The following is a 14,549-nucleotide window of genomic DNA, read 5'->3' as shown; positions in this document are numbered from 1 at the left end:
GCTACTGCTACTACTATATGCCCTAGACGCTGGATCCTACCCCTACAGCCTACAGCCTTAAGCCTAGACCGCACCGTTCTGAACTGCATTGTAATACTATTCACAGTGGGACCCGCTCACTCGGTGTGGGGAAGTAGATTCCAGAAAGGGACATTGTATAGTGTTGGGGACTTTGGTATGCTCGCGCTCGGCAGGATGTGTGAGCGGGTAGGACTGGGCGGTCGCAGAGGAAGAGAGTTTGATCTGCGGTGCTTGGTGTGAACGGTGTACCGAGTCATATCATCGGCGTGGATGGAGCAGACCGAGCGTAAACGCAAGTGATTGGGTCAAAAGGGGCCGAAGCCCTGAGCGGATCGATGTGTATTCGGTGATCGGTGAGACATGCAAATTTCGGAGTGGGCGAGTCAGCCATGAGCGCATAAGTAGAAGTAGCTTGCCGGCGTAAAGAGTTAACGTTGACAGTTTAACTTACTTGTCTTTTGACTCTTGTTTGTGAGTATCTTTTAGTGAGAACGGGATAGACCTCTTATAGTCTTTTGCCCGCTCAAGTGGAGGTGTTGTGCCCTTACAGTGACCTCCATCTTTCACCCGAGAAGTTGAATAGCTCGTGATACTTGTGAGCGCGTCCCTTCCACACCAAAGAGGCTTATATTCACTGTACTGTAACATCTTGCTCTCCTCCTCCTCCTGCACCTCCTCCTCATATCCTACTCGGCTGACATCCCGACTCCACCGCCCGCCCATTGCCGCCTACCACGCCCTTGGATCATCTTCCCACGTGTACGCCCACCTGCCCGCCCCCAACAAACCCTTACTCCGTCTATCCCCACCCCAACATGTTCCGATCCATAACGCTCAGGTCCTCACTTCGCTCTCTCTCCCACGCCCGTACTTCTCCCGTTACCCTCTCTCACTCTCATTCTCGCTCTCGGACCGTTCCTACTCCCTTGCTGAGAAGAACGATGGCGAACAAGGTTGCTCTCCCTGATGATTTCGTACGTCCTCCACTCCTACCACCTACCACTCCACACACACTCATGAACGACCGTGCAGAACAAAGATCTCTACGTCCCGCTCGCTCAGCTGGACCCCGAAGTCCAAGAGCTCGTAGACCGCGAGACTTGGCGCCAGTTCTCCGGTTTGGAGCTCATCGCTTCCGAGGTACGTCCCCTCAATATCATCCCTCTGGGCCGCGCTCACATCGCCGTAGAACTTGACTTCCCTCGCCGCGCTCGAGGCGAACGGGTCGATCTTTACTAACAAGTACTCGGAGGGGTTGCCCGGGGCCAGGTACTACGGTGGGAACGAGGTGCGTTCAGGTCCTTAGCGCTGGGCGTAGCTGATGTTTGGCGCGTAGTACGTCGACGAATTGGAGGTGCTTTGCCAGAAGCGCGCCTTGGAGGCGTTTAGCTGTGACACGAGCAAGTGGGGCGTGAACGTCCAGCCTTACTCTGGTTCTGTATGTCTTTTTTTTTGTATCTTTCTCTTCCTGCTAACTGGGCTGATCATCGTCATGCAGACGGCAAACTTCGCTGCCTTTACGGCACTTATCAACCCCCAGGACAGGCTGATGGGCCTCGGCCTGCCTGACGGTGGCCATCTCACGCACGGATACTACGTATGTCCCTCATTCTAACCTCCACATCCACTAACTCCCCCCAGACGGCAAAGAAGAAGATCTCAGCCTCGTCGATCTACTTCCAGTCCTTCCCCTACCAAGTGAAGAAGGACACCGGGTACATCGACTACGACCTCCTGGCTGCCAACGCCAAGCTCTTCAAGCCCCGCGCGATTGTCTGCGGTGCATCCGCCTACCCCAGGGATTGGGACTATAAGCGTCTGCGGGAGATCGCGGACGGGGAAGGAGCCTACCTGATGTGCGACATGGCCCATATCTCCGGGCTCGTCGCTGCTGGAGCACAGAACAACCCCTTCAAGTACTGCGACGTCGTGACTACCACGACGCACAAGACGCTCCGTGGCCCGAGGGCGGGGCTCATCTTCTTCCGCAAGGATAAGGAACAGGATATGGAGAGCAGGATCAACAACGCCGTCTTCCCTGCGTGCCAGGGTGGGCCGCACAACCACACCATCGCGGCTATCGCGGTGACGCTCAAGCTTGCCAACACCCCCGAGTTCAAGCAGTACGCCCGTGCGGTCATCGAGAACGCGCAGACGATGGCAGGGTTCTTGCATGATAAGGGCTACAAGCTCCAGACGGACGGGACGGAGAACCACCTGATCTTGTGGGACTTGCGTCCGCTCGGGCTGACGGGGAGCAAAGTGGAAAAGTTGTGCGATATGGCCGGGATCACTATTAACAGTACGTCTGACGTCCGCTTCCAGCCTATTACGTGGAATGCTGATAAACGAACAGAGAACGCCGTCGCGGGGGATGTGAGCGCCCAGACGCCCGGCGGTGTCCGCCTGGGCCTCGCCTGCCTAACATCCCGGTCGATGCACACATCCGACATACTGCAAGTCGCCTCCTTCCTGGACCGGGCAGTCCAGCTCTGTCTCTCCACGCAGAAAGAAGCGGGCAGTAAGAAGCTGGTCGATTTTGTAGCTGCGGCGGGGAAGAGCGAGGGAGTGAAGCAGCTGGCGAGGGAGGTTAGGCTGTTTGCTAGACGGTTCCCTTTGCCTGGTGTGAGGGATACGAGCGCGATTAAGGCTTTCCCGGATGAGCACTAGGCTTGTCTGGGCGTGGGTGGGTGTGGGCGTTGTGAGGCAGAGAGGGAGAGGGGAGAGGTCATCAACTGGTTGAGAGCGTTCAACGGGCTCTTTGTGGTAGATCGTGTTAGCAAGTAAAATGGCATTCAACTGCATTTAGGCAGTTTTTCAATAAATATTTCTCAATACCGTTGTGTCCCCAAATTGGACAGTTGTCGGTGTTTGAGGTTATAACCGATAGTGGCAGTGTATAATCCCTAGAGCGTCTGTACCCTGAGAGTCTAGTCTTACTCTGTTCACTGATCGTCGTCTGGGTCAGGATGCGAGCGTGTCGAGTGGTCGTGCGCTCCTCTTCTCGAGCAGCACGAGCAAGCACGTCACTATGTCACTCCCGATCTCTCACTACCGACCATTCACTTACTCCCGTCATCCCAAGCTTGCCAACACCCCCGAGTTCAAGCAGTACGCGCGTGCGGTCATCCCTGCCTTCCGACCCCGTCGACGGGAGGCCTTGGTTGGCTGCTGTGCTTGGGGCTGGGCAGGGGAGGGGGAGTGCAGAGGGGGAGAGGTCTGCTGGTGCAAGCGGGAGCGGGAGCGGGAAGGGGAAAGGAAACCAGGAGAAAGGAGGACAAGACCTTCTCGTCTGGACATCCAAAGGTCAAGGCCAAGGATCGAGGTTCTCCTACCTCCTCCCCGCGGTCGAGTCCCGTCTTAAGGCCATCGACGCTTTCGCCCGCACGGAACTCCACGACTCTGGCCTATCCTCTTCCCGCGAAATGGAGGACCGCGCGAGGCTGTTCACCCGGGGTCATGTAGGCGTCGTCATCCTCACCTCTACCCGGGAACGAGCGACAGAGATTGCGAACGACGCACTGAAGTTGGTGCAGAGGTATGAGGGGTTTGAGCTGCGCCTTTTGGTGGATGGCGAGAGGAAGACGCAGATGAGGGAGTTTATGACTCGGAGGAGGGATGTTGTTGTTGGTACTCCGGGGAGGATAAGGGATTTGCTCGAGAATGAAGACGAGTTCGCCAGGGGGATGGCTAAGACTAAGATGGTGTGTCGTTTGCCTGTCTTGGGAAAGACAGTGCTGATTTGGCATCTGCAGCTCATATTCGACGACACGGCTACGATGCTCACCCTTGGCCTGAGGGACGACATGGATGCTGTCTCTGCCTATCTGCCTGACCCAGCTCGGGTAACGTGGATCTACACCACGGAGCTCACCCTCCCGCTGCGACAAGCCGTGCGCACCCTGCTCTCCCCCAACCACCTCTTCATCCACGAAGGCGAAGGCGTGGACACGCCCCCCGAACCCTGGGAGCACGTCAAACAGTACCACACTGTTCTCCCGCACGCGTCTGACCAGCTGCCCCACCTTACCAAACTTATAGCCCACGACCAACTCTCCAACCCCGGCCGATCCAGAGTCGTCATCTTCACCCCCACAGCCCGGGTAGCCCAGCTCTTCACCACCTTCCTGCGGCATCTTGCCCCCTCCCTCCCCGCCGGGGGTAGAACGACCTTCCACGAAGTGCACAGCACTCTCCAGCCGGGGGAGCGAACTGCTGCCCTCCACACCTGGGTATCAGACCCCTCCGGCAGCTCCGTCCTCCTCAGCTCAGAGATCTCCCTCAAAGCAGAGCAGTACGGCCCCTGCACACGGATCATCCAGCTCGGAATCCCCCCCTCAGCAGAGATCTATGCCCAGCGGATTTCCCGCGCCTGCCTGCCTAGTGCTGACCTGCGCGCTGACCTCGTCCTCCTCCAATGGGAAATCGGTTTCCTCAGTTGGATACTAGGGCAGCACCCGTTCCACCCGTGCACCACTGCCGAGCTGGGGGAGAGCCTCACTCTCCTCGCAGAGAAATCCGATTCTGGCCCTTTGACCTCTTTTCCCCCCTCCGTTCCGGCTACAGAAGCTCTGGACCAAGTACCGGCCGAAATTCGCCAATTCGACCCGGGCGTAGCTGCTCGCCTCGCTACCCTTCCCGAACTATTCGAAGCCCTCAAGCCCCAGGTCGACGAGCTCGCAGTGAAACAGACATTCGCCTCCCTGCTAGGGTACTATATCCCCAAATCCGGCGATCTTCGTGTCTCACGGCAGGTAGTCATCCAAGGATGTAAAGACTGGCCCCGAGCCTGTGGGCTCCAGGGGGAAGCGTACGTCTCTCCCGAGTTTGTGAGAAGACTGGGGATGGAAGATACCCGAGGGAAACGGTTTGCTTCTGCGTGGAAGGAGAGGGTTGGGGGGATGGGGATGGCAGTACGCCCCCGGATGCTCAGCGAGAGGTTTCGCACCCGGGAGTGAGCATGCCGCGGGGCTGAAAACTGAGGAAGGAGATGGGCTGCCTCTTGAGGACTTGGGAACGAACCCGCTCTTCAGGGAGGAGGGGGAGACGCTGCTATGTACCTCCCTTTTAGGGAATGGGTGCATGTGGACGAGCTAGATAGGCGTCAGATGTTTGAGCCGCCCTCTACTCCCCAGCATGGGCCGTGCTTGCCTGGGAGCGGGAGGGCCGTCTTCTGCACCGGTCAGGAATGCTTTGCAGGGAAAGGAGAGCCTTCTGAAGCTCTAGAGCCTCACAGGGACGGGATGGATGATGACTAGGCTAGTTGTAGTCTCTAGGAGTGGGAGGCTTAATATTAATATTTGTAATCTTCCCTCTGCATAGTTTCTGCTAGCATGATCGTCAGCCCTGAGTAGCTTCGGATGAAGGTCCTTGAGTGCCTTGCATCACTGGGACGATGTCCTTGTTTGTCCTATTTGGGGCTAATTCGCCGCACGCCTCCCTGGCCGTCCTCCCGAACGCGCCGGTACCCGTTGGAGAACTCGATATTTCATTATCATCCCTCAACAACCAATAGGTTCAGACGGTGTATACCCGATTACAGAAAAAAATGCAGTAGAGTAACACCGACTAGTAAGACCTGCCGAAGAGCATCCACCTCTTCGCGTTTTCGCCGCACGCGGGACACTTGGTCTTGCCATGCTCGATCTTCGGGTACTTGGTTTGATCAAGGGGGAAGGCCAGCGATTTCGCACCGGCAGAAGGAGCACGCTCATCGACCTGCTCTCCAGCCGGACTACAAGAGATGTAAGTAGATGACAATGATGAAAATAAGGAAAACGTACACTCTACCACTGCGCTCTTTGATGTCGTCTTCGCATGCCTCTATCTCGCACCACGGCATAATCACCACGCACTTGCTGTCGAGAGTGGGGACAAAGTCTTTCCATTCCGTAACAATTTTGACCCGAGAGTTATACGTCGCTTTCGCTTTATTGTACATATCAGACTGGATAGTCTCGAGCAGTTGCTTGACATCCTCGACGGCGGTAGCCATCTTCAAGGGGGTCTTGGCGCCAGTATCGCGGCGTACTGCAACAGTCTGCTGCTTCTCGAGATCTGCGGGTCCAATTTCGAGGCGAATAGGAACACCCTAATTAAAGCCGTTGTTAGGATTTATGCAGACGCGGGGGCACAAGATATACCTTCAGCTCCCAGTCATTGAACTTGTAACCAGGCGTGTACCCATCGCGAAGATCCGCCTTTGCCTTGATCCCAGCTTTCTTCAATTTTTTTGCCAACGCGTCGCATTCTTCCGGCACACGTTTCCTCATCTCATCACTCGTCTTGGCGTTCACACCGCAAGGTACGATGATGACTTGGATGCTGGCCACGCGCGGGGGCAGTACGAGGCCCTGGTTGTCACCGTGCACCATGACCATGACACCGATCGTACGCGTCGAGAGACCCCACGAGTTCTGCCATACGAAGATCTTGGACGCGTTCTCGCCGGTGCCTGCATTCGGATCTTCGACCACGATGTTGAACATCTTCGAGAAGTTCTGTCCCAGGCAGTGGGATGTGGCAGCTTGGATACCACGTCCTGTTGTTGAGATGAAGCCTTCGAGTGTGGTAGTGTAAAGTCCGCCAGCGAACTTTTCCTTCTCAGACTTGATACCAGGGATGACGGGGACGGCAAGCAGCTCCTCGTATACACGCCGGTACAACTCCAATATCTGAAGTACCTCCTCGCCGGCACCTTCCTTGGTCAAATGTGCCGTATGGCCTTCTTGCCAGAGGAACTCGCGAGTACGGAGGAAGGGCTGGGGGTTCTTGAACTCCCAGCGAACGACAGAGTTCCACTGGTTCAAGCGAAGGGGGAGATCACGATGGGACTGGATCCACTTGGCATAATACGGATACATCACTGTCTCCGAGGTGGGGCGGATAGCGATAGGTTCCTCCAACTCTGTGTTGCCCGCACGTGTCACCCAAGCGACTTCAGGAGCAAAGCCTTCGACGTGGTCCTTCTCCTTTTCGAGGACTTTGGCGGAAACGAACAACGGAAAGTATGCATTCTCGACACCCATCTCCTTGATTTCGCCATCGAACCATTGTTGAATCGCTTCCCAGATGGAGTAGGACCAGGGCTTGAGGATATAACAACCACTGACAGAGTAGTAGTCGAGCATGTCAGACTTTATGAGAACCTGTTTCCATCAGTTAGTCACAGCAGCACTAAAGAATTGACAATATATTCGGACATTTGTGTACCAACCCGGGAAGTCGAGCTCCTTTTGAATGCCTACGGCAATCTGCACAGCACCTTCAATCTTGGCATCTTCCTTCCTGCTCGTGGTGGCAGTTTTTGCTTGTGCGGGTCTATGATACCATAATCAAATATTGACACAAAGCAACAAATGACGGTGAGCTCACATAGCGTCCTTTAACGGCGCGTTTGCAGTCGCGTCGGCCTTCAGCGCAACAAAGTCGACTTCGGTAATCTTGGTGTCAGTGACCTCCAACGATCGGAGATAGCCGACGATTTCCTGCCCGTGCAGGAAGACCGTTTCCTTGTCGGAGTTGGCGTGAACTGCAAATGGACCTGCTGCAGATGCAAGCGAGCCATCAAGCACTGTCAGCACTTTCGGGAAGTTCTCGGCGGTCAAGGACAACGGGGAGACTACATGATGCGAGGACAGTCAATATGTGTTGATGAAGTAAATGAAGACACACGCACTTCCGTCCTTATTGACGCCAAAGACCTCCACCAGCAAATCCTCTGTAGCCAGTCTCATCTCCTTCAGATTCAGCTTCTTTCCCAATGCAGTGCTGTTCGTCTCCGTCTCTTCTCTGGCGATCACGATGACGGGGACCGGGGCGACATTCTTTGCGGTGCGAGGCTTGAAGACAAGAACTTTCAGCAGCTCGAATGAATCGGGGACTCCCTTCGTTGCCTCGAGTGCTTCGCGCCATGTTGCCGGAGAAGTGGAGGGAGAATGAGCATGGGCGCGGGATAGGATGGACTGTGCCATTGTTGTTGTTATAGAGGGCGAAGTTGAGTAGTTTCTGCGTGATCTATACAAGTCTAGCTCTACATACAATGTGTCAATGAAAGTATTAGATGAAGATGAACGCGTGAATACCTCCTGACTCGATGTTATGTGTTCCTTGCTCAACAAAGCTGTGAAATGCCGCGCGAAAAAGTTGGGTGGCGCGCGTTGATCGAGTCAGGCTGGCAACACTTGACGATAACCAGGAGCGTGGAGTTGGGCAGGCTGATAACGCCGAAGAATAGTATCGTGCGATCGTGTGACGGAGGGCAACAATGCGCATACAGCAGTCTCTGCGCACGCGCAATCGTTGTCGAAAAGCTTCGCGTTCGTAATGGAAGAAAATGCCAATGATCCTTTCGGCGATAACTCACAGGGACCAAGAATTGTCCGAACGCCTCGTTCGGGCTAATTATCATTGGTACAGTGCGATCTAATATACAAGTGTGTTCCATTATCCCTGGAATTTTAAATAACTTTGTCTACATCAATGCTTTAGTGCACCGTTCACATAGCGCGTCCTTCGAGGGCTTCGTCCACTTCCAGCATCTCGGGCATTTTGTTTTGGGCGATCCCCTGACTGTGATGGTCAATGGACATTGACTTATTTCGATATTGTCCGTAAATTCCCAAGCGTTCTGGTCAGTGTTGTTAGGTATTTGAGAAGTTGTCCAGGCATACGAAGTTCCAAAGACCGTGCTGAGGAGGGGCTCATGCGTCTGCAGCAGTTGGAACACATGGTGCGGCGCTGCGCCTGAGGATGCGTCGGCGAGGTACACGACCGCTTCATCGGAGCTCCCTAACCCCTTCCCCGCTCTTGCCTTCTCCAGCAGACCCAGAACACTTGAGCGAATAGCGAGAAGGATCTCCATTGTTTCGCGTGCTTCGGTATCTTCCCACGCAGAGTCCTATTCATCCCCTCATGAGTACTGTCGCAAGCTACAGAACGGTTTGACTCACCACAACAGGCCAAGGCTGCATGAACACCGATTCCTTGTTCAGTCGTTTTTCCAGGGTCAACTCCTCCGCCCTTGAAACTTGCGATGCTCTGATGATTTTCTGTTCGGCTTCATGGATTTCCTCGGCGACCAGGGGGAGGATCGGCGCAAGAAGACCCTTATAAACATGCAGGAGGTTCTTCATGACAGTGACAATCGCTGCACGAGTCTGGTCCTGCGCATCGCAATAGATAGCGTCTTTCCTGAAACTGAAATACTGTGCTGAAAGGCTTATTGTCGAGAAGTCCGTCAAGGCGTGTACCACGCGGTGGAATTGATATCGTTCATAAGCCTCGCGGCAGGTTCGTTCAGTCTGGTATAGGCGATCCATGATCCAGCGCTCGATCTGCAAACTTGAGCTCCTGGCCTAATCGGCGTAACAATGGCACTCACTAGACCCATCCCAGGCTTCGTTGATTGCAGTTGATCGACAGGGCCCTTATTAGGGATCGCCAACACGCCTAACATGAAACGAGCGCTGTTCCGCAACTTTCTATATGATTCAGCCGATTGTTTGAGGATGTTCTGCCCTATTGCCATGTCGTCGGTATAGTCGGCAGATGCTGTCCAGAGACGTAAGACGTCTGCTCCATATACCGGAAGCTTCGATTTCTGCTGTCTTCTAAGCACTGACGTAATCAAAGAGTCTACAATCATACCTCGGTACCATTAATCACTGCGAGTGGACTGATGACGTTTCCGTCACTCTTGCTCATCTTGCGCCCGTGTTCATCCAAAACGAACCCATGCGTAATGACCGTCTTGTAAGGTGCAGTCTCCTCGCCCTCAGCAGCAGCAATGATCCTAGTCAACAGCAGGCTCTGGAACCAGCCTCGATGTTGGTCACTTCCTTCCAAACATACGTCGGAAATCCTCGGCCCACCTTCTTGCTTCTCTCCGTGAAGGTTCCCGAGGAGAGACCAGCTGGATCCGCTGTCGAACCAAACGTCCATCGTATCGGTGCCTTTGCGCAGATTCTTGCCTTGAAGGTGCGGAGGAATGAAATCTTCTACTGGACCTTCCCACCAATAATCTATGCCATGCTTCTCCAACACAGGTATGATATGATCGAGTGACTCCGCACTGAGATAGGCTTCATCCGTGGCAATGTCGTGGAGAGCTGGGATGGGTACACCCCAATTGCGTTGCCGCGAAATGCACCATTCAGATCGCTCACGAATGAACGATTCCAGCCGGGCACGGCCTGTGTGTAAGTGAGCATGGAGAATAAACCAAAGCGTGGCATCACATACCGGCCTCAGGGTGAAACTTTACATTCTCAAGCACTTTCAGCGCCTTTTCTTTCACATCAGCGATGCTCGCAAACCATTGACTCGTCGCGCGCGTGATGACCGGAGTTTTCGTCTTCCAATCATAAGGATATTTATGTTTGATCTGTTTGACATGGATACTGCGCCCCGCTTCTCTGAGCTGCCTGAGCACCTCTTCGTTCCCTTTGTCTTGTACGGATCTGCCGATGAGAGAACCACCGAGTCTTGAATGTGGCACGTGGCCGAGGATATCTTCCGTGTACTCTCCTTTCCCATCGACAGGTGAAACGAGAGGGTGATCTTCTAGTAAACCAGCGGATGTCATCGTAAAGTAATCATCGGCACCATGTCCGGGTGCGCAATGCACCACGCCAGTGCCGGAATCCGCTTTCACCCACCGAGCTGAGAACACAGGATTCGGCGGGGCGTCAGGCTTCTGGTAGTAATGATGGTATTTTGTTCCTAAGATGTCAGAACCTAGACTTGCTTGATAAGGGCAGATATTCCAATGTAGAAGGGAGAGCTCATGCCTCGAATCTTGTGCAGCACGAAGTAACTACCCATTTTGTCTGGGAGCGGCTCCACTGCGTCTGCTGCGATGATGATGTTATGCTCACCACGCGCGATCACGTAATCGATTTCTTCGTTTATTGCTACTGCCTGCATATGATCAATCAGCGGCAGTCAAGGGATAGGAGGGAAGAGGTAGCACCATGTTTGATGGGAGCGTCCAAGGAGTAGTGGTCCATACAAGAAAATTCAGATCCTCAAGCAATGTACTATCGAATCCTTTCCGGAGCTCCGGAGACATGTCCTCCCTCTTGATAGGAAATTTAACATACACCGACTTCGACTTGTGAGAGTCGTCGTACACCAGCTCTCCCTCTGCGAGTGCGGTGCCTGAGGCCGGGGACCACCAAATAGGGCGATAGCGGCGGACAATCAGGCCTAACCAATCATTCAGCTCTGTACAACCCTTCAAATTGTGCGACGCACCCTTCTTGACCATCTGCTGAAACACCCTTAACTGCCTGATCTCATACTCCTTATCGTACGTTCTGTACGTCCAAGGATCGCTGAAGTCGGCCAAAATCTTCATCTGCTCGAACTCCCGACGCTGGATATTTACAGAAACTGAGGCATAATGACGCGACACTTGCCGAATTTTGGTCGGACTTGCAGAGGGATCTAGACCAACGAGCGCTTTGTTCTCGATTGGCAGGCCGTGGCAATCCCAGCCGGCGGAGTAGCTATGAGACAGTGTCAGCATATATATGCAGAATACAAGGAATGCAATTCACTGAACGCGCTTTCCCTGCAACAACTGAAATCGGTTAATGATATCCTTAAGGATCTTATTAACCGCATGTCCTGGTGCGGCCTATCAGCTCCTTTCTCCGCGGTCAAAGGAGCTTGACGAACCAATATGGAGATGTCCATTAGCGTACGGTGGCCCATCATGCAATATGAAAAATTCCTTGTCTTTCCTCTCCTCCCACTTCCCTCGTCTTCCGTTAGTCATATACAACACGCCGGATGATCATCAACTCACCTGCTGTCTATACAACGCTGCCGTCGTCCGTTCACTATACGCTTCTGCTATCTCCGTCACCTTGGCGTAAGGTGGAATGGGGGGTCGAGGAAGGTGGAGTGTTTTTGAGTAGTCTTTACATGACAGACCGGGAGTATCGTCTCCATGGTTGATGAACTTCTTGATAGCTTGGCCTTGGGCGGTCGAGGCAAGTCGCGCCTGGTTCCGCACAACAGGATGTGCCACTCGCCGCACGAACGCTCGCCCCGAGCCCATATTGCAGTGCATACTCGTCATACGATCGTGGATTGAGTTGGCAGCCGCAGTGGATCAGCCTTGACGAGACCCACGAGTGAATCAGCACCAATGATTGGTCGGTCTACAGTGTTTCGAGCATGTGGATAGTTATACGACGAGGTTGACTTGGCTTGGGCCAAAATTCCAGAGACCCTGAGACGCGCCGGTTTTTTGGGGCTTTCTGACGCTCCTCCTCACCCGAAAATTACCTCCGGAGTTTCTCCGACTTTCCCGTCAGGAGCCGAGGGGTAGTATCTTGGAACTCGAAATGAAATGATGCACTTCTATTAGCTACAAGCAATGCTAGTCCATCCATCATCTATCCCAACGTTTGCTTCGCGGTTTGCAGAAGCTTGTCCACTTCTGCGATGTGGTCGTCTGTCAATTTCTGGCACTGTAAAACCATCATTACATCTCATAACGGTAGAAGAAGCACAAAAGCTCTCACCTTTACGTGACTCGGATCCCTCTTGTCTGTAATCCCTTCTGCTTTGAAAGCCTTCATGCCTGACTCTCGCGCAGTACGTATTTTGATCCGCGCGTCTTCTGCCAGGCGAGCGGCAGCCTTCGCCAGCTCCTGACGCGTTTCGGCAGTCGGCCTGGGAGAAGAGGTCAGTATATACGTGGGAGATAGTCGACAGAGATGTACCTGGGAATGGGAATGCGGAGTGTCCGTTGGTCGACGGTTTGTGGCACGAAGGAGTATCGGTCGGACTGTAGTGCCGTTTTGACTCCCTTCATGTCCTGAACAGATATATCAGTACAAATCAACGACCCATTGTTATAACGCATTAACGCACGCTTTCGTCGAATACGGTGATGACCAGAATATTCCCTTCCCTCACACCGATCGTTGCGATCTCATCGAGCTTTGATGTTCGGCCACTCGACACGGTTACCCTCACACCATCTAATAAGGACGGCGTGACTCTCCCACTTCCTCTCGTCTCCAAGCCTCCCACCTCCCGTCTATACCAGTCCACAACTCCTTTCATCTTTGTTTCCACCTTCCCCAGCTCAAACGCGACCGGGTCCTGCTCGGCGGATGGATGTCCGGGCGCAATCTCGTCCACGACCTCTCCCGCGTGATGCTTATGCCGGGACATAACGACCGTTACGGGTGTGCCATCCGACTCGACAGAACCCGAAGGCGCCGACTTCGGTAGCTTGTGTTTGGAGGACTTCGTTTTAGAAGTATAGTGTCGGGTTGGGATGGTGAGGTGAAGTCGGGTGGCGAGAGGTAGGAAACGTGAGGTGTTGCCGACTTGCAGACACGTCAGTGATCGCGGAAAGGATGTGACTGGAAGTGCTCGTAGCGTAGGTAGCATAGCTTTCTCTAAGACGCAGATGTCGGCAGACCAGAAAAAGATATCTGACCGTTGTCCTTTGAACCCTGCACATCGTCAACATAGCCACTCTCCATCACCACGCGCTTCTTCTTTAGATTGGAACGACGATCTTGATCAGCTTAGACTAGATAGAGATGTTCGGTAGTGAGTTACATTTCACTTCACACTCTATGCACTCCATACGGTCAAGGCGCTTCTCTCGTTGCTCAACTCGGCTTGCCCTTCTGGCAACTTACCAAGCCAACTTCACATCCAGCCTTGATTGGAACACATTGTCTGATGCCAGACAGAACTTGCTGCGCTTACCGGAATGGGAGGAAAGCGGCGTTAAAGTTTTTTTTCATTAATTATAATAATGGTAAATCACGTATAAGTAATCCTAATTGAAATTTAGGGCGAATGCCCGTCAAAGCATCGTCCCCCGTTTGAGTGTCTATTTCAAGAGAACGTCCAATTTGCCGCAGTTCGGCGGCGTGAACTGTTTCACCATTGATTGTAAAAGATATACGTGCCCTTCTGGACGCGATATCCCCTGTATTCGAAGTCCTGGACATGACAGGTCAGTGTCAGGCGGTTTCTTGTTGATAGGTCGTATGTTCTTTGTTTGCTCGTCTTTTGTGGTGCAGGCTGATCTGTGCATAAAAGTAAGGATCACAGTCATGTTACTGCATCTCCATGTTATGCTGCAAGTTAGACCATCTCTTTGCTCGAGAGACAAATAATTGGACATTCCGGGACTATTTGTTGCCCTGATGGGTCCTCTGTTCATGATCGCGGAGACGTATGATGCATGTGGTTTCATAAGCGAAGTGCCTAAGCTTTTGTACTTGAGCCTTAGCATGGCCTAAGCGCAACATACATGATGCTGTTTAGACTGATGTTTGGGACGAAGTCTCAATTTCATTGCAGGAAAGATTGACTAAAGCTAAGTGTTACAACACTGCAGGGGAAAAAAGAACATGTTGGTAGTGAAGAAAAATGAGAAAGTACAACGTAGTGCATGGCAATCATCGTGACATGAAGTTGAGCCTGAGCATTGGGAGATGGGCCCATGCGCTGCCTTGACTTGAGCCTCCTCGAAGGAACCTGAG

The 14,549-nt window shown here is 53.3% G+C and overlaps 5 protein-coding genes across 5 annotated transcripts; 2 read left to right on the top strand and 3 right to left on the bottom strand.

Annotated features, from left to right (window-relative positions):
• The first annotated feature begins 817 nt into the window (after window positions 1-817).
• Window positions 818-2,852, top strand: DACRYDRAFT_23875 (glycine hydroxymethyltransferase). The gene is made up of 7 exons (XM_040773431.1): window positions 818-995; window positions 1,054-1,161; window positions 1,211-1,309; window positions 1,358-1,459; window positions 1,520-1,618; window positions 1,663-2,323; window positions 2,378-2,852. The coding sequence occupies exons 1-7, from the start codon at window positions 963-965 to the stop codon at window positions 2,689-2,691; spliced, it is 1,416 nt and encodes a 471-aa protein (XP_040626174.1). The 5' UTR covers window positions 818-962; the 3' UTR covers window positions 2,692-2,852.
• A 380-nt stretch (window positions 2,853-3,232) lies between these two features.
• DACRYDRAFT_69684 (uncharacterized protein) lies at window positions 3,233-5,274 on the top strand. The gene is made up of 2 exons (XM_040775906.1): window positions 3,233-3,725; window positions 3,777-5,274. The coding sequence occupies exons 1-2, from the start codon at window positions 3,447-3,449 to the stop codon at window positions 4,977-4,979; spliced, it is 1,482 nt and encodes a 493-aa protein (XP_040626173.1). The 5' UTR covers window positions 3,233-3,446; the 3' UTR covers window positions 4,980-5,274.
• A 220-nt stretch (window positions 5,275-5,494) lies between these two features.
• DACRYDRAFT_69680 (prolyl-tRNA synthetase) lies at window positions 5,495-8,009 on the bottom strand. Its single transcript, XM_040775905.1, has 6 exons — window positions 7,700-8,009; window positions 7,396-7,642; window positions 7,224-7,341; window positions 6,165-7,169; window positions 5,805-6,112; window positions 5,495-5,755 (listed from the first exon to the last, which is right to left on the bottom strand). The coding sequence occupies exons 1-6, from the start codon at window positions 7,992-7,994 to the stop codon at window positions 5,590-5,592; spliced, it is 2,139 nt and encodes a 712-aa protein (XP_040626172.1). The 5' UTR covers window positions 7,995-8,009; the 3' UTR covers window positions 5,495-5,589.
• A 485-nt stretch (window positions 8,010-8,494) lies between these two features.
• DACRYDRAFT_56058 (mitochondrial isoleucyl-tRNA synthetase) lies at window positions 8,495-12,088 on the bottom strand (the record flags this gene model as incomplete). The annotated part of the gene is made up of 11 exons (XM_040775352.1): window positions 8,495-8,920; window positions 8,973-9,356; window positions 9,404-9,625; window positions 9,670-10,214; window positions 10,264-10,767; window positions 10,839-10,941; window positions 10,994-11,229; window positions 11,278-11,531; window positions 11,583-11,652; window positions 11,704-11,779; window positions 11,834-12,088. The coding sequence occupies 11 exons, from the start codon at window positions 12,086-12,088 to the stop codon at window positions 8,495-8,497; spliced, it is 3,075 nt and encodes a 1,024-aa protein (XP_040626171.1).
• Window positions 12,089-12,428: 340 nt separating this feature from the next.
• On the bottom strand, window positions 12,429-13,410 carry DACRYDRAFT_101399 (ribosome recycling factor; the record flags this gene model as incomplete). The annotated part of the gene is made up of 4 exons (XM_040767553.1): window positions 12,910-13,410; window positions 12,759-12,853; window positions 12,558-12,708; window positions 12,429-12,503 (listed from the first exon to the last, which is right to left on the bottom strand). Exons 1-4 carry the CDS (start codon window positions 13,213-13,215, stop codon window positions 12,429-12,431), a joined length of 627 nt encoding a protein of 208 aa, XP_040626170.1. The 5' UTR covers window positions 13,216-13,410.
• Between the last annotated feature and the right edge of the window lie 1,139 nt (window positions 13,411-14,549).

Source organism: Dacryopinax primogenitus (genome assembly GCF_000292625.1).
Source record: "Dacryopinax primogenitus strain DJM-731 SS1 chromosome Unknown DACRYscaffold_16, whole genome shotgun sequence".
Lineage (NCBI taxonomy): Eukaryota > Fungi > Basidiomycota > Dacrymycetes > Dacrymycetales > Dacrymycetaceae > Dacryopinax > Dacryopinax primogenitus.
The sequence above is the reverse complement of the archived record's forward strand: the minus strand, read 5'-3'. Positions and strand labels throughout refer to the sequence as shown.